At 37.8% G+C, this 26,192-nt stretch overlaps 1 protein-coding gene across 1 annotated transcript in view; it reads right to left on the bottom strand.

Moving 5' to 3' along the window:
- Window positions 1–24,838, bottom strand: part of LOC131440379 (lysM and putative peptidoglycan-binding domain-containing protein 2) — a 32,274-nt gene extending 7,436 nt beyond the window's left edge. The window contains exons 1-2 of the mRNA XM_058611637.1: window positions 24,531–24,838; window positions 11–241 (exon numbers count right to left, since the gene is read on the bottom strand). Of these exons, the coding sequence (XP_058467620.1) occupies window positions 11–241; window positions 24,531–24,593 (294 nt within the window). The 5' untranslated portion in view covers window positions 24,594–24,838. The remainder of the gene's footprint in view (window positions 1–10; window positions 242–24,530) is intronic.
- Between the last annotated feature and the right edge of the window lie 1,354 nt (window positions 24,839–26,192).

Below are 26,192 nucleotides of genomic sequence, written 5' to 3'. Positions count from 1 at the left end.
CATTACTTACACTACATCCATACTTCAGTGCAATTCCCTGCAACGTGTCCGTTTTCTCTATTTCGTGTCGGATGAGTGCTTCGGTACACATGGCGGGTGATCGGTGCCCACTCCCGCTGAAGGCAGTACCAGACGCTGATATGCTACCATACTTCTTCAAAGCTCGGGCAGAGTCTCGTATTGACTGCTTCTCGCCGAAGATAGTTTCGTCCTCCATCCCGTCTGAGACCAGTTTTACGAACTGCCCAGGGCAAGATACACCATCGGATGTCGAACACGAATGAAAATAAGAATCATTAGCTAGTTCCTTGAGCTCCGTTTTTGATACTTTTCGTTCAACAGTATATGATTGATTTATATCATGAACTTCAATGCGACTGCCAAACTAGATAACTGATCTCTGTTTTCTACTTGCAATATAAGTTTAAGCGAAAAATGCAAAACAATTCGTGTAGTGGGTGTATGAGCGTAATCAGCACAATCACTATTTGCAGTTTATATATATTTATCGTTGCAGTCAAACAAACAAGTCTAAAACAGTTGTATGCTGCTTAGTTAAGGCCAACAAACGAGAACGAAATATATTTTCAAACGTGGCTATCAATTTATATTTTCTCCTTATTAGAAAGATATCTGTCTCTCGTTCGATTCGTTTTGTTACATGACACTATTTCCGATGACATTCGCTCTTTTTTGACGTTTACAAGACAACGAAGTATAAACAAAAGACAACATAAAGTATTGAATTAAAACATGAAAGAAAGTATCGAATATTATAATCGATGAAGGGCACGTTCACAGGTTTCATCGAATATTTTCATTTTTCATGATTTACACGTTTCCAGAACAATACCCCATTTAAGTACTTTTCACGTATTTGCACAAAGCTAAATCTAACCCAGCCTTAATCTAAAATACTGCTAACAAAAAAAGATTATCAATGTCAGAAAACTGATCATAAATTTTTATAACGCTGTTGTGGAAAGTATGTAACACCCGATAGATAGAATTCGGTTGGCTTCTGGTCGCAAGCTTATGAAAAACTTACAGGTTCCTTTTGGTTAAAAACACAAAGCAGCATAATAGCACCCTGTCAACTTGGAGCGTAATCAATCTTCAGTTCAGCCATCGCACGGTGTCGCATTCAACATATCATGTCAATTGTATAGCGGCCCTTACACGATCATTAAAAGTGTCATTACTAAAAAGTAATGGCACTTTTAATGATTGTGTAAGGTATACGAATTCAGTAATGACACGAGTAATGATGAAATTCCGGATTTTCCATCATTACCAACATTATTTCTTCTTCTTATTTTTTGTGTGGAAGTGCTGAACATCTTTAGAACTATACGCGAAAAAATGACAAAGTGTAGATTTAAATTGTTAATATTTCATTAACCTTAACATTTCAATGGCAAATCAAATTTATTTTCAGCTAAACGAAAATAAAAATATTGCTATTGCTATTGCTGGAGTAGTTACAAATACTCATCATTAATGAACGTGTAATGCTAAAAAGTAATGATGTACAGTAATGCAGTAATGGCGTGCATTTGAGCAGAAGTGTCATTACTTAGAAATGACACTTTTAATGATCGTGTAAGGGCCGCTTATGGGTGCGCAATGCTGTTATTTTGGCGCGCACGAATTTGATATTTCTCTCCTCTACTCCTGTGTACGAGACTCGACGCGGACTCGCTTGAGGGCGCCATGCTAGCGAAAAATGTTGTTGCCAATGATTTGTTCCGGAAATGTGAGCGCTGGATATCTTGTTAACAAGATGTCTTTAATAATAGGGCAACAGAGGTACAAGTTACCATGGAGCCCGTGAATAAACAATAATTTTATAGAGTAGCAGATACATGTCTGCATAACTAGCTTGAAAAGTGAATCAATTAGGATTAAAATGAAGTAGAAAGCATTGATTAGTGTTTTAAGGATAGTTGTAATCAACCCTATTCTGTAATTCGATCGAGTGAAGCTTTTGTAAGGGAAACTCGAACTCAATTGAGATACTAAATTCAAAATATCGTATTGGATCGAATTAATTCGATTCGAACAAAATACAGAATTGTGCTGAATAGCTTTAGCAAGAAATACCAATAAACGTTTATTGTAGCGAGAAACCTTCTGTTGTACATTATAACAGTTTTGTAACAAATTAAATTCATGGTTGAGAAATAAAAAGTACGGGTGTGTAATGTCAGAGACATAACTGGATGTCGTGAATACGAATATGACACGCTTTATTTATGCTTCCGAATTCGAATTGGTAGTAGCGATTGTTTGAATTGTGCAACTTTCGCCTCTTTCATTACTAGAAATTTAAACGATGCGCCTAGACTAAATTACAAATTAGTTACATTAAACATTCTGAAACGCAATTAAATATTATGAAATAAGCAGTATAGTTTTTTATAATAAAAAAATGGTGGCTCTGAAAAGAACTTTTTATGAAAGCGTTCGTGATGAAGAGTGACGAGTTGAGTTAGTTCAGCACGCAAACTCTGAATTCTAAACCCATATTCCAGAACTAAGCTCTGAACCTTGAAGAAGATTTTTCGCCATGACTACCAGAATGGGTTGTATAGAGTACAGTAAAGTAAATTTCCGCATAATTCTTTAGGAGTATTATTATGGTTCTAAAAAGAACCGAATAGAAGAAGTCTGGAATAAAGAACTGGATCCTGAGTTCAAGAACTAAATTTAGAACCAATAACAGACTCAGAATCCAGTTTCAATAACTGCAATTTCGAAATTATTTCCGGAATACAGTTCCAGAATCCAGTTTCAGCACGCACCTGAGCGTTTAAGGTTTTACCCACGCAGAAGGTGCACTCTCCGTCGCTTCTGGTTGATGGTTTAACTCTCGCGATGGCAGTCTGCTCGCCTTGATGGCCAGCAAGCGAATGAGAATTGCTACCTGAGCGTTTGAGGTTTTACCCACGCAGAAGGTGCACTCTCCGTCGCTTCTGGTTGATGGTTTAACTCTCGCGATGGCAGTCTGCTCGCCTTGATGGCCAGCAAGCGAATGAGAGTTGCTACCTGAGCGTTTGAGGTTTTAACCACGCAAAAGGTGCTCTCTCCGTCGCTGCTGGTTGATGGTTTAACTCCCGAGGTGGCAGCCTTCTCACCTTGATGGCCAGCAAGCGAATGAGAGTTGCTACCTGAGCGTTTGAGGCTTTAACCACGCAGAAAGTGCTCTCTCCGTCGCTGCTGGTTGATTGTTTAACTCCCGCGATGGCAGTCTTCTTGCCTTGATGGCCAGCAAGCGAATGAGAGTTGCTACCTGAGCGTTTGAGGTTTTAACCACGCAAAAGGTGCTCTCTCCGTCGCTGCTGGTTGTTGGTTTAACTCCCGAGGTGGCAGCCTTCTCACCTTGATGGCCAGCAAGCGAATGAGAGTTGCTACCTGAGCGTTTGAGGTTTTTAACCACGCAGAAGGTGCTCTCTCCGTCGCTGCTGGTTGATTGTTTAACTCCCGCGATGGCAGTCTTCTTGCCTTGATGGCCAGCAAGCGAATGAGAGTTGCTACCTGAGCGTTTGAGGTTTTAACCACGCAAAAGGTGCTCTCTCCGTCGCTGCTGGTTGATGGTTTAACTCCCGAGGTGGCAGCCTTCTCACCTTGATGGCCAGCAAGCGAATGAGAGTTGCTACCTGAGCGTTTGAGGTTTTTAACCACGCAGAAGGTGCTCTCTCCGTCGCTGCTGGTTGATGGTTTAACTCCCGCGATGGCAGTCTTCTTGCCTTGATGGCCAGCAAGCGAATGAGAGTTACTACCTGAGCGTTTGAGGTTTTAACCACGCAGAAGCTGCTCTCTCTGTCGCTTCTGGTTGATGGTTTAACTCTCGCGATGGCAGTCTGCTCGCCTTGATGGCCAGCAAGCGAATGAGAGTTGCTACCTCGCCTTGATGGCCAGCAAGCGAATGAGAGTTGCTACCTGAGCGTTTGAGGTTTTAACCACGCAAAAGGTGCTCTCTCCGTCGCTGCTGGTTGATGGTTTAACTCCCGAGATGGCAGCCTTCTAGCCTTGATGGCCAGCAAGCGAATGAGAGTTGCTACCTGAGCGTTTGAGGTTTTAACCACGCAGAAGGTGCTCTCTCCGTCGCTTGACTCCCGCTTGACTCCGTTTGACTCCCGCGATGGCAGCCTTCTCGCCTTGATGGCCAGCAAGCGAATGAGAGTTGCTACCTGAGCGTTTGAGGTTTTAACCACGCAGAAGGTGTACTTTCCGTCGCTGTTGGTTGAATGTTTACCTCCCACGACGTCTGCTACCATCGAACGCACGAAAAGAAATGATCGATTTTCACCACGGTTCCCCTTTTATACGCATTCAGTTGAAGAAATGTGCCTGACTACCTCAAAATCGTCGTCCTTGCGCGAAAAACCCAAGCGAAAGTAAAGAGTTTTCCGCTTTATTGTGAAATTTTGAGAAAACTTGATTTTTGAGTTGTTTGTGGTTATCTCACACTGTTTAAAATATTATCCTAAATTCCTGATCATATTTTTGATGAAATGGTGAAAGAATTATGTTGCTACCATTAATACAACTCGAGATATTCACGATTAAGTTCTGCCCATTCTTCCATATGGCTAATTTTGAAAAGGCACCCCATAGTAAAGTAAGTCGTATTCACGACAAAACAATTGTGAAAGCAAAATTGCAAAATATATTTGTGTCTTTTATAATGTCTAACGTATTTATGATGTAGGAAATATAATATTTATGATGTAGGAAATATATGAGAAGTACTGCCATGTCGTATCCCAATATTTTTTTAACTGAAAACGTTCGTCGTGTACAAGTTCAAAAACACATCTTTTTTTTAATGAGAATACCATCCAAAAAAAAAATCAGGTTTTAGTAAATACAATCTTTTTTGACTCATTGACTTCATCAAACCTTTGAGCTACAGCGATTTGTCGAAGTTGTTCTTTGAAATCCCATTCCATCTCATGCTTTATATCTCCTCAGAATAAGCTATCGCTCTAGACTTCCTACGGTGGAACATTTTTCTGATGCGACGCTCGCTTCTCTAATCTCCACCCCGATTCTGCATTTCGAAATTTTGCATTCTGTGGCCAGTATTACCGTTCTCACTTCCACTTTTACATTCACTTCACTTACATGTCACTTCACTTGATTTTCCTTATTACCAGTATCACCCACAGTGAAGTAATCACTGTAGTGAAAAAACTATTATTCCAACAAATGTGATGTTCGTAATAACCACAAGCTCACCTAAGTAATTACTTTTTGCTCTGAATCGACTTTCGTGATAATGAGTTTTATTCACTTGATTTTCACCGTGAAGTAATACCGATAATAAGGGTCACAATCACCGGTTTTCACCGTGTAGTGATACATTATTCTTTATTTGTAACTAACCTGATGCATCCCAGCTTTCTGATTCAAAATCGATTTATCAGAAAATTCTACCACTGATTTGGGTGGGTTTAGAGTGAGTGGCCACAAACGGGTTCCATATTAATCGAAAATGATAAGCGCAGTTCCCATGACTAGAGTACCATGAGAAGACTTCCATTCGAGGTAGTTGATAAATCCAAATTAAATTCTCCGCGATTCGCAAAACGATTCGGAATTTGTTTCGTTTACGTTTCTCGTGCCTTTAATACACAGTAACTAAGGTTTTAGTAACTATTATTCAAAATCAACAATTTATCAACTTGTGTTGCCAGTTCCAAATTTTTTTGAATCAATTTCGTTTTTACTAGAGTGCCTATAACCAGAGTGACGACATCTCATCCGTAATGCTGGCAACAATTAAAAACATTCCATTAGCTTTACATTGAATTGACAGGTCGTTTGCTCGTTTGGAACTGGTAGCTGTCATTCCAAACGAACAGCTGTCGCCACTCTGATTATAGTCACTCTAGTTTTTACATTACCAGTTACTGAGGGGTAGTTAAATTCGCTGCTGGTTGATTGTTTAACTCCCGCGATGGCAGTCTTCTTGCCTTGATGGCCAGCAAGCGAATGAGAGTTGCTACCTGAGCGTTTGAGGTTTTAACCACGCAAAAGGTGCTCTCTCCGTCGCTGCTGGTTGTTGGTTTAACTCCCGAGGTGGCAGCCTTCTCACCTTGATGGCCAGCAAGCGAATGAGAGTTGCTACCTGAGCGTTTGAGGTTTTTAACCACGCAGAAGGTGCTCTCTCCGTCGCTGCTGGTTGATTGTTTAACTCCCGCGATGGCAGTCTTCTTGCCTTGATGGCCAGCAAGCGAATGAGAGTTGCTACCTGAGCGTTTGAGGTTTTAACCACGCAAAAGGTGCTCTCTCCGTCGCTGCTGGTTGATGGTTTAACTCCCGAGGTGGCAGCCTTCTCACCTTGATGGCCAGCAAGCGAATGAGAGTTGCTACCTGAGCGTTTGAGGTTTTTAACCACGCAGAAGGTGCTCTCTCCGTCGCTGCTGGTTGATGGTTTAACTCCCGCGATGGCAGTCTTCTTGCCTTGATGGCCAGCAAGCGAATGAGAGTTACTACCTGAGCGTTTGAGGTTTTAACCACGCAGAAGCTGCTCTCTCTGTCGCTTCTGGTTGATGGTTTAACTCTCGCGATGGCAGTCTGCTCGCCTTGATGGCCAGCAAGCGAATGAGAGTTGCTACCTCGCCTTGATGGCCAGCAAGCGAATGAGAGTTGCTACCTGAGCGTTTGAGGTTTTAACCACGCAAAAGGTGCTCTCTCCGTCGCTGCTGGTTGATGGTTTAACTCCCGAGATGGCAGCCTTCTAGCCTTGATGGCCAGCAAGCGAATGAGAGTTGCTACCTGAGCGTTTGAGGTTTTAACCACGCAGAAGGTGCTCTCTCCGTCGCTGCTGGTTTGACTCCCGCGATGGCAGCCTTCTCGCCTTGATGGCCAGCAAGCGAATGAGAGTTGCTACCTGAGCGTTTGAGGTTTTAACCACGCAGAAGGTGTACTTTCCGTCGCTGTTGGTTGAATGTTTACCTCCCACGACGTCTGCTACCATCGAACGCACGAAAAGAAATGATCGATTTTCACCACGGTTCCCCTTTTATACGCATTCAGTTGAAGAAATGTGCCTGACTACCTCAAAATCGTCGTCCTTGCGCGAAAAACCCAAGCGAAAGTAAAGAGTTTTCCGCTTTATTGTGAAATTTTGAGAAAACTTGATTTTTGAGTTGTTTGTGGTTATCTCACACTGTTTAAAATATTATCCTAAATTCCTGATCATATTTTTGATGAAATGGTGAAAGAATTATGTTGCTACCATTAATACAACTCGAGATATTCACGATTAAGTTCTGCCCATTCTTCCATATGGCTAATTTTGAAAAGGCACCCCATAGTAAAGTAAGTCGTATTCACGACAAAACAATTGTGAAAGCAAAATTGCAAAATATATTTGTGTCTTTTATAATGTCTAACGTATTTATGATGTAGGAAATATATGAGAAGTACTGCCATGTCGTATCCCAATATTTTTTTAACTGAAAACGTTCGTCGTGTACAAGTTCAAAAACACATCTTTTTTTTAATGAGAATACCATCCAAAAAAAAATCAGGTTTTAGTAAATACAATCTTTTTTGACTCATTGACTTCATCAAACCTTTGAGCTACAGCGATTTGTCGAAGTTGTTCTTTGAAATCCCATTCCATCTCATGCTTTATATCTCCTCAGAATAAGCTATCGCTCTAGACTTCCTACGGTGGAACATTTTTCTGATGCGACGCTCGCTTCTCTAATCTCCACCCCGATTCTGCATTTCGAAATTTTGCATTCTGTGGCCAGTATTACCGTTCTCACTTCCACTTTTACATTCACTTCACTTACATGTCACTTCACTTGATTTTCCGTATTACCAGTATCACCCACAGTGAAGTAATCACTGTAGTGAAAAAACTATTATTCCAACAAATGTGATGTTCGTAATAACCACAAGCTCACCTAAGTAATTACTTTTTGCTCTGAATCGACTTTCGTGATAATGAGTTTTATTCACTTGATTTTCACCGTGAAGTAATACCGATAATAAGGGTCACAATCACCGGTTTTCACCGTGTAGTGATACATTATTCTTTATTTGTAACTAACCTGATGCATCCCAGCTTTCTGATTCAAAATCGATTTATCAGAAAATTCTACCACTGATTTGGGTGGGTTTAGAGTGAGTGGCCACAAACGGGTTCCATATTAATCGAAAATGATAAGCGCAGTTCCCATGACTAGAGTACCATGAGAAGACTTCCATTCGAGGTAGTTGATAAATCCAAATTAAATTCTCCGCGATTCGCAAAACGATTCGGAATTTGTTTCGTTTACGTTTCTCGTGCCTTTAATACACAGTAACTAAGGTTATAGTAACTATTATTCAAAATCAACAATTTATCAACTTGTGTTGCCAGTTCCAAATTTTTTTGAATCAATTTCGTTTTTACTAGAGTGCCTATAACCAGAGTGACGACATCTCATCCGTAATGCTGGCAACAATTAAAAACATTCCATTAGCTTTACATTGAATTGACAGGTCGTTTGCTCGTTTGGAACTGGTAGCTGTCATTCCAAACGAACAGCTGTCGCCACTCTGATTATAGTCACTCTAGTTTTTACATTACCAGTTACTGAGGGGTAGTTAAATTTGCGATATATATATATATATATATATATATATATATATATATATATATATATATATATATATATATATATATATATATATATATATATATATATATATATATATATATATATATATATATCGCAAATTTAACTACCCCTCAGTAACTGGTAATGTAAAAACTAGAGTGACTATAATCAGAGTGGCGACAGCTGTTCGTTTGGAATGACAGCTACCAGTTCCAAACGAGCAAACGACCTGTCAATTCAATGTAAAGCTAATGGAATGTTTTTAATTGTTGCCAGCATTACGGATGAGATGTCGTCACTCTGGTTATAGGCACTCTAGTAAAAACGAAATTGATTCAAAAAAATTTGGAACTGGCAACACAAGTTGATAAATTGTTGATTTTGAATAATAGTTACTATAACCTTAGTTACTGTGTATTAAAGGCACGAGAAACGTAAACGAAACAAATTCCGAATCGTTTTGCGAATCGCGGAGAATTTAATTTGGATTTATCAACTACCTCGAATGGAAGTCATCTCATGGTACTCTAGTCATGGGAACTGCGCTTATCATTTTCGATTAATATGGAACCCGTTTGTGGCCACTCACTCTAAACCCACCCAAATCAGTGGTAGAATTTTCTGATAAATCGATTTTGAATCAGAAAGCTGGGATGCATCAGGTTAGTTACAAATAAAGAATAATGTATCACTACACGGTGAAAACCGGTGATTGTGACCCTTATTATCGGTATTACTTCACGGTGAAAATCAAGTGAATAAAACTCATTATCACGAAAGTCGATTCAGAGCAAAAAGTAATTACTTAGGTGAGCTTGTGGTTATTACGAACATCACATTTGTTGGAATAATAGTTTTTTCACTACAGTGATTACTTCACTGTGGGTGATACTGGTAATACGGAAAATCAAGTGAAGTGACATGTAAGTGAAGTGAATGTAAAAGTGGAAGTGAGAACGGTAATACTGGCCACAGAATGCAAAATTTCGAAATGCAGAATCGGGGTGGAGATTAGAGAAGCGAGCGTCGCATCAGAAAAATGTTCCACCGTAGGAAGTCTAGAGCGATAGCTTATTCTGAGGAGATATAAAGCATGAGATGGAATGGGATTTCAAAGAACAACTTCGACAAATCGCTGTAGCTCAAAGGTTTGATGAAGTCAATGAGTCAAAAAAGATTGTATTTACTAAAACCTGATTTTTTTTTTGGATGGTATTCTCATTAAAAAAAAAGATGTGTTTTTGAACTTGTACACGACGAACGTTTTCAGTTAAAAAAATATTGGGATACGACATGGCAGTACTTCTCATATATTTCCTACATCATAAATACGTTAGACATTATAAAAGACACAAATATATTTTGCAATTTTGCTTTCACAATTGTTTTGTCGTGAATACGACTTACTTTACTATGGGGTGCCTTTTCAAAATTAGCCATATGGAAGAATGGGCAGAACTTAATCGTGAATATCTCGAGTTGTATTAATGGTAGCAACATAATTCTTTCACCATTTCATCAAAAATATGATCAGGAATTTAGGATAATATTTTAAACAGTGTGAGATAACCACAAACAACTCAAAAATCAAGTTTTCTCAAAATTTCACAATAAAGCGGAAAACTCTTTACTTTCGCTTGGGTTTTTCGCGCAAGGACGACGATTTTGAGGTAGTCAGGCACATTTCTTCAACTGAATGCGTATAAAAGGGGAACCGTGGTGAAAATCGATCATTTCTTTTCGTGCGTTCGATGGTAGCAGACGTCGTGGGAGGTAAACATTCAACCAACAGCGACGGAAAGTACACCTTCTGCGTGGTTAAAACCTCAAACGCTCAGGTAGCAACTCTCATTCGCTTGCTGGCCATCAAGGCGAGAAGGCTGCCATCGCGGGAGTCAAACCAGCAGCGACGGAGAGAGCACCTTCTGCGTGGTTAAAACCTCAAACGCTCAGGTAGCAACTCTCATTCGCTTGCTGGCCATCAAGGCTAGAAGGCTGCCATCTCGGGAGTTAAACCATCAACCAGCAGCGACGGAGAGAGCACCTTTTGCGTGGTTAAAACCTCAAACGCTCAGGTAGCAACTCTCATTCGCTTGCTGGCCATCAAGGCGAGGTAGCAACTCTCATTCGCTTGCTGGCCATCAAGGCGAGCAGACTGCCATCGCGAGAGTTAAACCATCAACCAGAAGCGACAGAGAGAGCAGCTTCTGCGTGGTTAAAACCTCAAACGCTCAGGTAGTAACTCTCATTCGCTTGCTGGCCATCAAGGCAACAATTAAAAACATTCCATTAGCTTTACATTGAATTGACAGGTCGTTTGCTCGTTTGGAACTGGTAGCTGTCATTCCAAACGAACAGCTGTCGCCACTCTGATTATAGTCACTCTAGTTTTTACATTACCAGTTACTGAGGGGTAGTTAAATTTGCGATATATATATATATATATATATATATATATATATATATATATATATATATATATATATATATATATATATATATATATATATATATATATATATATATATATATATATATATATATATATATATATATATATATATATATATATATATATATATATATATATATATATATATATATATATATATATATATATATATATATATATATATATATATATATATATATATATATATATATATATATATGGTTAAGCAATCGCTGTGAAAACCGACTTTACAATCGAGGACCAGATGGTCGAGTGTCATGTACTATTCGACTCAGTTCGTCGAGATCGCAAATGTCTGTGTGTATATCGGACAAATAATGTCACTCAATTTTCTAGAGATGACTGAACCGATTTTCGCAAACTCAGATTCAAATGAAAGGTGTTATGGTTCCATACAAAGTTCCTGAATTTCATTTGGATCCGACTTCCGGTTCCAGAATTTCAAGGAAATATGTGCAAATTTAATTCGAAATTTTCCAACCGATTTTCGCAAACTAAGAAGCAAATATAAGTTCTTTAAATTCTTCAAAAAGTCGATCCGGATCCGACTTCCGGTTCCGCTTTAACACCGCGATAAGTGAGAAATATTCAATTTTATGAATATTTTTTTCACTAGTGATGCCGAAATGAGGTGCAAATTTGTATCAAACTGATTGGTAAATTCATGTACACTAAGGTCTTTTTTATGCGACTTTTTTATGCGAAGTTTCAGAGTTATGCGGTTTTTTATGCGAAGTTTCAGTGTTATGCGGTTTTTTTATGCGAATTTTCAGAGTTATGCGGTTTTTATGCGGTTCTTAGACTCGCATAAAAAAGACTTCAGTGTAGTTGGTAGATCCTGCTAGTTGGTGGAGGGTTACTACATTTAAATCTATATTTTCAGAAAAATCCAATATTTTTCAGAAGAGAAATCCCCAATACAGGCGGATTAGGAATATATGTATATGAACATGATAAGAAATTAAAGTGCAACGAAATGAAAAAAATTTTTTAAATCGAATCTGAAAATGACACCTACTTTTTGCTTAGAGGTAGCATTTATTGTAATGTAATTGGCAATCATTTCTTTTTACTATCGTACATTATGACTGAGGCCCCAATTATGCTAAAATAATTGCAAAAAACTACAAGGATCAGCCCCATGGGGTTGTTCGAGCCATTGATGTGGAACAAGGCCACCACAATTTCTAATGATCTACAATCAAAAAGTTCAATCAATCCGAACCAACACTGAACATCATTTGTCTTGATTTGCATTTGTTTTATAGCTGACGAAATTACACCAATATCCCAAATGTATGCAATTATATCTTTGTACATACTTGCGATTTCGATAATTAAGCTTCTCTTCGCCAAGCTTGTGTTCAGATTTTGTATGCAAGCAGTTTTTTTTAGCGTTAAGTTTCTCTACAATTCTGAAATTTCGGCTGAAGCGATAAACTTTTTCTCATTATCAATCGAGTTCATCTTATATAAATAAAAAAAATTATCTTAAGCACTCAAAGTTTACCGTGGAGTAGTTGCCAATTTCTCAGGCGAAACGACATAACATGGAATTTCATTCGAGCTTGCATGACACAAGATCAGAGCATACCAATTAAAACTTCAAATCGTTTTATGGCACTTTTTGTCTTGCTGTCTAGTAACAACCTACCTCTAGCATGCTACGCGTAGGACTGAAACGTTAACTATAATTTCAATTCTATTTATGAATTCGCGTGCTTCCAACAGTTTCGCTTTTGCATCGATTGACCTATCAGAGCGATGCTTTCACTTTGATATATCGCTTACTGCTTCAAACCGTTGTCTATGGCAGGGAAATCCGATACGCCGGAGATTTTTAGCAGACAAAATACGCCACGGCTCGCTACTAATCAAAATTTCAATCATTTATAATTGAAAATACGTGGCTTGATAGATTCAAATCGAATCTTAGAAATATTCTCATTCATTCCTTGAGTTTCTGATTTGCACCCCTGTATAGAAAATAAAGATGTGTTCCACATCAAAAAGTTAATATGACATGAGAAGGGCATCATTACATCACTAGGTGGATTATAACAGTTTTTTTAAATCACTTATTTTTGTTTGAACCAGAGGTAGAAATAAGCCCATTTTGCGCATGAAAATGTGAATCAAGATATCCGATTGTGAATCAAAAAACCGAACATCGTGAATTAAAAAATTGGACAACAAAACTAGAATTGCGATTATGTTTTAAATTGTGGGAAATGAAACTGAAGACCTTTTTAAATTCTAAGTAAAACCAAAAATTATCTTCCTCAAAAATCATCCTTTTCAAAATTCATTAAAATATCTACAATAAATATGTGATATGAAAAGATAATACTGACTATTTTTATTTACTGTGAATCAAAAAATTTGCTTATTTTCACCCCTGGTTTAAACAATATATCAGTATCATACTTTTTACAGATAAAAGTATATACAAGTACATATATGTATATTTTTGGTTTTAGTTCCATGCAATAGCTTTGGAAAGGACTAATCTCGTTTTTAGAATGAGCGACCTGGCAAATACATGTAGATGTCACCGCGATCGACACCGTTTTGAGTGATTCATTCACATCACGCAAAATGTTGGTTTTGATGTAATCTAAAGCTCAAATAACAGATACCCAGGCAATGTATCGCAAATTCAAAATTCCAGGAAATGTATCGCAAATTCGCGAATTCAAAAATACACAGGTTTTTGGAAAAAAGCTCGAGTCTGTACATCTGTAATCTGTGATAACATCCATTTTTCATATAACGACTAAATTTAATATTTGTATTTTTTTATCAACAATCAAAACGAACGAAATTTGGTGTCAGTTCCATCTACTTATTTAGTTAGACAGAGAGTTGTAATATCTCAAGTTCGATAATCATGGATATGAGTTGCTTTTCTAAGTTTGGAATATAAACATTTTTCAGTGCCAATCATCAAATATCTGCACAATTTTGGATAGATTTTCTGATTGAACTGTGATTTACCCATTGATTATAAAACTATCATCTAACCATTGCTACCAAATCCTAAACGGCAACTCTTGTTTTCTTGCTTTTTGTAAAATCTGTTAGAATCAGTGTTATTCTATTCGTAGATCTGGGACCGGTTGAACGGGTTGGCTATAAAATAATGTTTATGTTGAACTTCGAGATGGTATTAGCAGTTCAACATAAACTGCTAATGCACTGATGAGTCGAAGTACATTTACATTTTGATGAGATATCTTCTGATCACTAGAAAGCTGACGAGCCAATATTGCTGCCCTTTTTCAACGGTTATTCTATCCCGCAAACAATGGGAAAACAAATAAACTCATTTACAAGCCGACACATTAACTTAAGCTCTGGATCAAATATATCGTTTTCTAGACAGCTCTTCAAAAACAATCATGATGGTATATCGAAGATGATTGTAATGAATTCTCCCATATGAGCAGATATGCTAGACCGTCTCTCTTGATAGTTTGGGATCGATAATAATTATATCATTATATTGTTAAGATCATGAAATTGATTCCATATAAGCAAAATGCCTTCACAGTTTTATAGTTTCGGAAAGTATGCGTATGGAATAGGAACAAGACAAGGTTTTAACCACGCAAAAGGTGCTCTCTCCGTCGCTGCTGGTTGATGGTTTAACTCCCGAGGTGGCAGCCTTCTCACCTTGATGGCCAGCAAGCGAATGAGAGTTGCTACCTGAGCGTTTGAGGTTTTAACCACGCAAAAGGTGCTCTCTCCGTCGCTGCTGGTTGATGGTTTAACTCCCGAGGTGGCAGCCTTCTCACCTTGATGGCCAGCAAGCGAATGAGAGTTGCTACCTGAGCGTTTGAGGTTTTTAACCACGCAGAAGGTGCTCTCTCCGTCGCTGCTGGTTGATGGTTTAACTCCCGCGATGGCAGTCTTCTTGCCTTGATGGCCAGCAAGCGAATGAGAGTTACTACCTGAGCGTTTGAGGTTTTAACCACGCAGAAGCTGCTCTCTCTGTCGCTTCTGGTTGATGGTTTAACTCTCGCGATGGCAGTCTGCTCGCCTTGATGGCCAGCAAGCGAATGAGAGTTGCTACCTCGCCTTGATGGCCAGCAAGCGAATGAGAGTTGCTACCTGAGCGTTTGAGGTTTTAACCACGCAAAAGGTGCTCTCTCCGTCGCTGCTGGTTGATGGTTTAACTCCCGAGATGGCAGCCTTCTAGCCTTGATGGCCAGCAAGCGAATGAGAGTTGCTACCTGAGCGTTTGAGGTTTTAACCACGCAGAAGGTGCTCTCTCCGTCGCTGCTGGTTTGACTCCCGCGATGGCAGCCTTCTCGCCTTGATGGCCAGCAAGCGAATGAGAGTTGCTACCTGAGCGTTTGAGGTTTTAACCACGCAGAAGGTGTACTTTCCGTCGCTGTTGGTTGAATGTTTACCTCCCACGACGTCTGCTACCATCGAACGCACGAAAAGAAATGATCGATTTTCACCACGGTTCCCCTTTTATACGCATTCAGTTGAAGAAATGTGCCTGACTACCTCAAAATCGTCGTCCTTGCGCGAAAAACCCAAGCGAAAGTAAAGAGTTTTCCGCTTTATTGTGAAATTTTGAGAAAACTTGATTTTTGAGTTGTTTGTGGTTATCTCACACTGTTTAAAATATTATCCTAAATTCCTGATCATATTTTTGATGAAATGGTGAAAGAATTATGTTGCTACCATTAATACAACTCGAGATATTCACGATTAAGTTCTGCCCATTCTTCCATATGGCTAATTTTGAAAAGGCACCCCATAGTAAAGTAAGTCGTATTCACGACAAAACAATTGTGAAAGCAAAATTGCAAAATATATTTGTGTCTTTTATAATGTCTAACGTATTTATGATGTAGGAAATATAATATTTATGATGTAGGAAATATATGAGAAGTACTGCCATGTCGTATCCCAATATTTTTTTAACTGAAAACGTTCGTCGTGTACAAGTTCAAAAACACATCTTTTTTTTAATGAGAATACCATCCAAAAAAAAAATCAGGTTTTAGTAAATACAATCTTTTTTGACTCATTGACTTCATCAAACCTTTGAGCTACAGCGATTTGTCGAAGTTGTTCTTTGAAATCCCATTCCATCTCATGCTTTATATCTCCTCAGAATAAGCTATCGCTCTAGACTTCCTACGGTGGAACATTTTTCTGATGCGACGCTCGCTTCTCTAATCTCCACCCCGATTCTGCATTTCGAAATTTTGCATTCTGTGGCCAGTATTACCGTTCTCACTTCCACTTTTACATTCACTTCACTTACATGTCACTTCACTTGATTTTCCTTATTACCAGTATCACCCACAGTGAAGTAATCACTGTAGTGAAAAAACTATTATTCCAACAAATGTGATGTTCGTAATAACCACAAGCTCACCTAAGTAATTACTTTTTGCTCTGAATCGACTTTCGTGATAATGAGTTTTATTCACTTGATTTTCACCGTGAAGTAATACCGATAATAAGGGTCACAATCACCGGTTTTCACCGTGTAGTGATACATTATTCTTTATTTGTAACTAACCTGATGCATCCCAGCTTTCTGATTCAAAATCGATTTATCAGAAAATTCTACCACTGATTTGGGTGGGTTTAGAGTGAGTGGCCACAAACGGGTTCCATATTAATCGAAAATGATAAGCGCAGTTCCCATGACTAGAGTACCATGAGAAGACTTCCATTCGAGGTAGTTGATAAATCCAAATTAAATTCTCCGCGATTCGCAAAACGATTCGGAATTTGTTTCGTTTACGTTTCTCGTGCCTTTAATACACAGTAACTAAGGTTATAGTAACTATTATTCAAAATCAACAATTTATCAACTTGTGTTGCCAGTTCCAAATTTTTTTGAATCAATTTCGTTTTTACTAGAGTGCCTATAACCAGAGTGACGACATCTCATCCGTAATGCTGGCAACAATTAAAAACATTCCATTAGCTTTACATTGAATTGACAGGTCGTTTGCTCGTTTGGAACTGGTAGCTGTCATTCCAAACGAACAGCTGTCGCCACTCTGATTATAGTCACTCTAGTTTTTACATTACCAGTTACTGAGGGGTAGTTAAATTCGCTGCTGGTTGATTGTTTAACTCCCGCGATGGCAGTCTTCTTGCCTTGATGGCCAGCAAGCGAATGAGAGTTGCTACCTGAGCGTTTGAGGTTTTAACCACGCAAAAGGTGCTCTCTCCGTCGCTGCTGGTTGTTGGTTTAACTCCCGAGGTGGCAGCCTTCTCACCTTGATGGCCAGCAAGCGAATGAGAGTTGCTACCTGAGCGTTTGAGGTTTTTAACCACGCAGAAGGTGCTCTCTCCGTCGCTGCTGGTTGATTGTTTAACTCCCGCGATGGCAGTCTTCTTGCCTTGATGGCCAGCAAGCGAATGAGAGTTGCTACCTGAGCGTTTGAGGTTTTAACCACGCAAAAGGTGCTCTCTCCGTCGCTGCTGGTTGATGGTTTAACTCCCGAGGTGGCAGCCTTCTCACCTTGATGGCCAGCAAGCGAATGAGAGTTGCTACCTGAGCGTTTGAGGTTTTTAACCACGCAGAAGGTGCTCTCTCCGTCGCTGCTGGTTGATGGTTTAACTCCCGCGATGGCAGTCTTCTTGCCTTGATGGCCAGCAAGCGAATGAGAGTTACTACCTGAGCGTTTGAGGTTTTAACCACGCAGAAGCTGCTCTCTCTGTCGCTTCTGGTTGATGGTTTAACTCTCGCGATGGCAGTCTGCTCGCCTTGATGGCCAGCAAGCGAATGAGAGTTGCTACCTCGCCTTGATGGCCAGCAAGCGAATGAGAGTTGCTACCTGAGCGTTTGAGGTTTTAACCACGCAAAAGGTGCTCTCTCCGTCGCTGCTGGTTGATGGTTTAACTCCCGAGATGGCAGCCTTCTAGCCTTGATGGCCAGCAAGCGAATGAGAGTTGCTACCTGAGCGTTTGAGGTTTTAACCACGCAGAAGGTGCTCTCTCCGTCGCTGCTGGTTTGACTCCCGCGATGGCAGCCTTCTCGCCTTGATGGCCAGCAAGCGAATGAGAGTTGCTACCTGAGCGTTTGAGGTTTTAACCACGCAGAAGGTGTACTTTCCGTCGCTGTTGGTTGAATGTTTACCTCCCACGACGTCTGCTACCATCGAACGCACGAAAAGAAATGATCGATTTTCACCACGGTTCCCCTTTTATACGCATTCAGTTGAAGAAATGTGCCTGACTACCTCAAAATCGTCGTCCTTGCGCGAAAAACCCAAGCGAAAGTAAAGAGTTTTCCGCTTTATTGTGAAATTTTGAGAAAACTTGATTTTTGAGTTGTTTGTGGTTATCTCACACTGTTTAAAATATTATCCTAAATTCCTGATCATATTTTTGATGAAATGGTGAAAGAATTATGTTGCTACCATTAATACAACTCGAGATATTCACGATTAAGTTCTGCCCATTCTTCCATATGGCTAATTTTGAAAAGGCACCCCATAGTAAAGTAAGTCGTATTCACGACAAAACAATTGTGAAAGCAAAATTGCAAAATATATTTGTGTCTTTTATAATGTCTAACGTATTTATGATGTAGGAAATATATGAGAAGTACTGCCATGTCGTATCCCAATATTTTTTTAACTGAAAACGTTCGTCGTGTACAAGTTCAAAAACACATCTTTTTTTTAATGAGAATACCATCCAAAAAAAAAATCAGGTTTTAGTAAATACAATCTTTTTTGACTCATTGACTTCATCAAACCTTTGAGCTACAGCGATTTGTCGAAGTTGTTCTTTGAAATCCCATTCCATCTCATGCTTTATATCTCCTCAGAATAAGCTATCGCTCTAGACTTCCTACGGTGGAACATTTTTCTGATGCGACGCTCGCTTCTCTAATCTCCACCCCGATTCTGCATTTCGAAATTTTGCATTCTGTGGCCAGTATTACCGTTCTCACTTCCACTTTTACATTCACTTCACTTACATGTCACTTCACTTGATTTTCCTTATTACCAGTATCACCCACAGTGAAGTAATCACTGTAGTGAAAAAACTATTATTCCAACAAATGTGATGTTCGTAATAACCACAAGCTCACCTAAGTAATTACTTTTTGCTCTGAATCGACTTTCGTGATAATGAGTTTTATTCACTTGATTTTCACCGTGAAGTAATACCGATAATAAGGGTCACAATCACCGGTTTTCACCGTGTAGTGATACATTATTCTTTATTTGTAACTAACCTGATGCATCCCAGCTTTCTGATTCAAAATCGATTTATCAGAAAATTCTACCACTGATTTGGGTGGGTTTAGAGTGAGTGGCCACAAACGGGTTCCATATTAATCGAAAATGATAAGCGCAGTTCCCATGACTAGAGTACCATGAGAAGACTTCCATTCGAGGTAGTTGATAAATCCAAATTAAATTCTCCGCGATTCGCAAAACGATTCGGAATTTGTTTCGTTTACGTTTCTCGTGCCTTTAATACACAGTAACTAAGGTTATAGTAACTATTATTCAAAATCAACAATTTATCAACTTGTGTTGCCAGTTCCAAATTTTTTTGAATCAATTTCGTTTTTACTAGAGTGCCTATAACCAGAGTGACGACATCTCATCCGTAATGCTGGCAACAATTAAAAACATTCCATTAGCTTTACATTGAATTGACAGGTCGTTTGCTCGTTTGGAACTGGTAGCTGTCATTCCAAACGAACAGCTGTCGCCACTCTGATTATAGTCACTCTAGTTTTTACATTACCAGTTACTGAGGGGTAGTTAAATTTGCGATATATATATATATATATATATATATATATATATATATATATATATATATATATATATATATATATATATATATATATATATATATATATATATATATATATATATATATATATATATATATATATATATATATATGGTTAAGCAATCGCTGTGAAAACCGACTTTACAATCGAGGACCAGATGGTCGAGTGTCATGTACTATTCGACTCAGTTCGTCGAGATCGCAAATGTCTGTGTGTATATCGGACAAATAATGTCACTCAATTTTCTAGAGATGACTGAACCGATTTTCGCAAACTCAGATTCAAATGAAAGGTGTTATGGTTCCATACAAAGTTCCTGAATTTCATTTGGATCCGACTTCCGGTTCCAGAATTTCAAGGAAATATGTGCAAATTTAATTCGAAATTTTCCAACCGATTTTCGCAAACTAAGAAGCAAATATAAGTTCTTTAAATTCTTCAAAAAGTCGATCCGGATCCGACTTCCGGTTCCGCTTTAACACCGCGATAAGTGAGAAATATTCAATTTTATGAATATTTTTTTCACTAGTGATGCCGAAATGAGGTGCAAATTTGTATCAAACTGATTGGTAAATTCATGTACACTAAGGTCTTTTTTATGCGACTTTTTTATGCGAAGTTTCAGAGTTATGCGGTTTTTTATGCGAAGTTTCAGTGTTATGCGGTTTTTTTATGCGAATTTTCAGAGTTATGCGGTTTTTATGCGGTTCTTAGACTCGCATAAAAAAGACTTCAGTGTAGTTGGTAGATCCTGCTAGTTGGTGGAGGGTTACTACATTTAAATCTATATTTTCAGAAAAATCCAATATTTTTCAGAAGAGAAATCCCCAATACAGGCGGATTAGGAATATATGTATATGAACATGATAAGAAATTAAAGTGCAACGAAATGAAAAAAATTTTTTAAATCGAATCTGAAAATGACACCTACTTTTTGCTTAGAGGTAGCATTTATTGTAATGTAATTGGCAATCATTTCTTTTTACTATCGTACATTATGACTGAGGCCCCAATTATGCTAAAATAATTGCAAAAAACTACAAGGATCAGCCCCATGGGGTTGTTCGAGCCATTGATGTGGAACAAGGCCACCACAATTTCTAATGATCTACAATCAAAAAGTTCAATCAATCCGAACCAACACTGAACATCATTTGTCTTGATTTGCATTTGTTTTATAGCTGACGAAATTACACCAATATCCCAAATGTATGCAATTATATCTTTGTACATACTTGCGATTTCGATAATTAAGCTTCTCTTCGCCAAGCTTGTGTTCAGATTTTGTATGCAAGCAGTTTTTTTTAGCGTTAAGTTTCTCTACAATTCTGAAATTTCGGCTGAAGCGATAAACTTTTTCTCATTATCAATCGAGTTCATCTTATATAAATAAAAAAAATTATCTTAAGCACTCAAAGTTTACCGTGGAGTAGTTGCCAATTTCTCAGGCGAAACGACATAACATGGAATTTCATTCGAGCTTGCATGACACAAGATCAGAGCATACCAATTAAAACTTCAAATCGTTTTATGGCACTTTTTGTCTTGCTGTCTAGTAACAACCTACCTCTAGCATGCTACGCGTAGGACTGAAACGTTAACTATAATTTCAATTCTATTTATGAATTCGCGTGCTTCCAACAGTTTCGCTTTTGCATCGATTGACCTATCAGAGCGATGCTTTCACTTTGATATATCGCTTACTGCTTCAAACCGTTGTCTATGGCAGGGAAATCCGATACGCCGGAGATTTTTAGCAGACAAAATACGCCACGGCTCGCTACTAATCAAAATTTCAATCATTTATAATTGAAAATACGTGGCTTGATAGATTCAAATCGAATCTTAGAAATATTCTCATTCATTCCTTGAGTTTCTGATTTGCACCCCTGTATAGAAAATAAAGATGTGTTCCACATCAAAAAGTTAATATGACATGAGAAGGGCATCATTACATCACTAGGTGGATTATAACAGTTTTTTTAAATCACTTATTTTTGTTTGAACCAGAGGTAGAAATAAGCCCATTTTGCGCATGAAAATGTGAATCAAGATATCCGATTGTGAATCAAAAAACCGAACATCGTGAATTAAAAAATTGGACAACAAAACTAGAATTGCGATTATGTTTTAAATTGTGGGAAATGAAACTGAAGACCTTTTTAAATTCTAAGTAAAACCAAAAATTATCTTCCTCAAAAATCATCCTTTTCAAAATTCATTAAAATATCTACAATAAATATGTGATATGAAAAGATAATACTGACTATTTTTATTTACTGTGAATCAAAAAATTTGCTTATTTTCACCCCTGGTTTAAACAATATATCAGTATCATACTTTTTACAGATAAAAGTATATACAAGTACATATATGTATATTTTTGGTTTTAGTTCCATGCAATAGCTTTGGAAAGGACTAATCTCGTTTTTAGAATGAGCGACCTGGCAAATACATGTAGATGTCACCGCGATCGACACCGTTTTGAGTGATTCATTCACATCACGCAAAATGTTGGTTTTGATGTAATCTAAAGCTCAAATAACAGATACCCAGGCAATGTATCGCAAATTCAAAATTCCAGGAAATGTATCGCAAATTCGCGAATTCAAAAATACACAGGTTTTTGGAAAAAAGCTCGAGTCTGTACATCTGTAATCTGTGATAACATCCATTTTTCATATAACGACTAAATTTAATATTTGTATTTTTTTATCAACAATCAAAACGAACGAAATTTGGTGTCAGTTCCATCTACTTATTTAGTTAGACAGAGAGTTGTAATATCTCAAGTTCGATAATCATGGATATGAGTTGCTTTTCTAAGTTTGGAATATAAACATTTTTCAGTGCCAATCATCAAATATCTGCACAATTTTGGATAGATTTTCTGATTGAACTGTGATTTACCCATTGATTATAAAACTATCATCTAACCATTGCTACCAAATCCTAAACGGCAACTCTTGTTTTCTTGCTTTTTGTAAAATCTGTTAGAATCAGTGTTATTCTATTCGTAGATCTGGGACCGGTTGAACGGGTTGGCTATAAAATAATGTTTATGTTGAACTTCGAGATGGTATTAGCAGTTCAACATAAACTGCTAATGCACTGATGAGTCGAAGTACATTTACATTTTGATGAGATATCTTCTGATCACTAGAAAGCTGACGAGCCAATATTGCTGCCCTTTTTCAACGGTTATTCTATCCCGCAAACAATGGGAAAACAAATAAACTCATTTACAAGCCGACACATTAACTTAAGCTCTGGATCAAATATATCGTTTTCTAGACAGCTCTTCAAAAACAATCATGATGGTATATCGAAGATGATTGTAATGAATTCTCCCATATGAGCAGATATGCTAGACCGTCTCTCTTGATAGTTTGGGATCGATAATAATTATATCATTATATTGTTAAGATCATGAAATTGATTCCATATAAGCAAAATGCCTTCACAGTTTTATAGTTTCGGAAAGTATGCGTATGGAATAGGAACAAGACATAACTTTTCCGGTCAATTACCTTAATTATTTGCAGTTCCAATCTAGACATTCTGGAAATATTTAAGCAGTTAGCGACACTTTAGTATCAATACGGACCGTTTTACTTTCTTTCCATGCAAACGCTCATTGCTATTATTTTTTATATAAGAAAACCATTTTTTGCTTTTTTCTAACCGTTGTCCCAGCAGTAAGACAATTTCACTTAGCACGATGATCTTATACGATAAATGCTTCAACCAAATGATATCTATTATTATATCATACAAACGATTAATTTGTTGCATAGTCATCGGATGATTCAGCCCGCGAAATTTCCCATGAAACAAACAAACGTTGACGTATTAATGCTAAGTTCGGAAATATACACGTGGTGTGATGGAAGGTACAGTAAACGAAAACCAGACACGATCAAAGCAAAAAAAAGAACTGATATCGATACCATACACTTAACACATTTGAATGATTCAGTAGTGCAGAAAGAATTTAATTTCAATTACATGGAATTCAATTTTTTTCAAATTTACTCATAATTTGAGATGTTTTCCCAATCCTTATTTGTGTCGCTGCTGCTTTAATCCTCCTACGTTCTTTTTACTTGAAGGAAATTAATTCATAAGCAAATGTCTGTAGAGGTTAATCATTTCGAGCTGCATTTTGAAATCAGTGCCATTTACGTCGTGCTCAGTACTCAAAAACACGATCATTTCATACTGTCTCAACGGTGATATGACTTTCCGTTTCACAGAGGGAAGCTCATCGAATTAGAATGTAATGATTGCGGAACGTAACTGTGTCGAAAATCAGGGCGATAAGATGACGTTCCATGTGAAGTACTATGTTATGATCATTGCCATATGACAGAGATGTGAGTAAACACCGAATAAAATTGTACCATGATGGTTTTTTTTCTCAACATCACAGTCGAAAAGAAAAGTTTCTCCACACTCGTTGCGCATACAACTGGGCGGCAATCGAATTAGCCGAGCTTCGACAGCAACAGAGATTTCGTTACCATGGGCAGAGTAGCGTGCATTGAAGATTTCAGTTAGGAAATTTATGCTAATTATAAAATCAATAGCTTAAAATTTAACGCATACTGTAACACTCACTGACCTTGATATAGGATTTCCAATTTTTGTACTTTTGTCGTAGATCATTCATCGTATCGATACTCATGATCGTTCTGAATCAAGATACACTAAATCACTTAATCAATCTACTGTCTATCGAACACAAAGACACAACTGCTTGGCCAAAATCATGATCTTCCCACAAAATCACTTTTTTCTTTCGTTTCAGTAGGTACGATGGATGCGACAGATTTTACTCTATACTACACGCGACGAGCTCTACAGCTGATAAGAGAGCACACAGAAGTCACAGTATGATGGACAATAATAACGCATTTAAAAGCTTGTCCAGCTTGCTATCGCTCACATTACCGACTCACGATCAACAGCTGTTCGGGTGGTATACGTGATGTGCTCTTTTGTCTAGTCTAGCTCGCTCACTATTGCGGTTATCACTCTTTCGCGGGTGCGGATTATCGTGGCTTTGCTAGAAGTCAACAACCGAAAATTCTTCTGATGCTTTGTTCACTTCGGGTAAGATTTGCAGATTCATCTGCAACTTCGCATACTCTGCAAAATCATTTTAGTTTTTTCGAAGTGGCAGTTTCTGTAGTTGTACATTCGTTTTGCGTGACCAATTTTCGGACATAACTACTACCGAGTTCTTTAATTATGAATCTTTTTCACCAACAGAATTAAAAAATAATATTCAAAAAGGAGTAACAAGTTATCAGATTTCTCACACTCCGATTTGGATGAAACTTTGCACACGTCTTCAGTATTGCAATCTATTTCTTTTACAAAGATACCAATCCGATACAAGGCTATTTTTTTTAAAAAGGGGATGATGTCATGGATTTTCTTTAAACCGTTCTAACTTGAAATTATAAAACTGTACTTAGAAGAGCTATTGGAAACCAATTGAATACTCTACATTGAAAAATACACTGGAAAAACCTGTTTTAATCCACCTAGTGGTGTAATGATGCCTTTCTCAAATTACTTATATTTAAAAAATATATCACTAGAAGATTTTTTGAACATTTTTTTTTTCAATCTCGAATAAAATAAGAAACTTTTCTTTGGGTATAAACTAACATTAACAGTTCTATAAAGTCAATGAGAATTTTTCTTCATTTTGAATCGTCGCACTAAATGATTGAACACACTTTACTCTATAGTACTAAAAGCAGAAATTGGATTGGATGAAATTAAACAGGAGCCTATGAGACTATAGGAACTTTTGTTTGAGCCTGTTTGTCGAAATCGATCAAATCATCTCTGAGAAAATTGAGTGAGTCTCGTTTTAAGCTTTTTAACCACTATTTCCTTTACTTCTGAAACCGGAAACTTGGAACCAGTATAGCACAAGTCGGTTCGTTTAGTAAGTAATTAATTTAGCCTACAAATTGAATCAGTTTTAAGCCAAATCTAGAATATTTATCTCTTCGCTCTAAATGACGGTGTGAAATTCAATATCAACCTGTGGAACTACGAGATTTTTATTTTATGAGTGACAATATTTGATACATACTCACACACAGACAAATACATTGCTCAGCTCGATGAACTGTGTCAAATAATATAGAATACTTGGCCCTCTGGGCCAATTTTCACTATTCAATTTTTCAAGTGATTGCATCGTTATCATGATCTTGTGATAACATTAACAAGTAGATACAAATTGAATAAAAGAATTGAAAAT

The sequence above is a fragment of the Malaya genurostris genome, chromosome 1 (assembly GCF_030247185.1).
Source record: "Malaya genurostris strain Urasoe2022 chromosome 1, Malgen_1.1, whole genome shotgun sequence".
Taxonomy (NCBI): Eukaryota; Metazoa; Arthropoda; class Insecta; order Diptera; family Culicidae; genus Malaya; species Malaya genurostris.
This window is presented reverse-complemented; position numbering and strand designations above follow the sequence as displayed.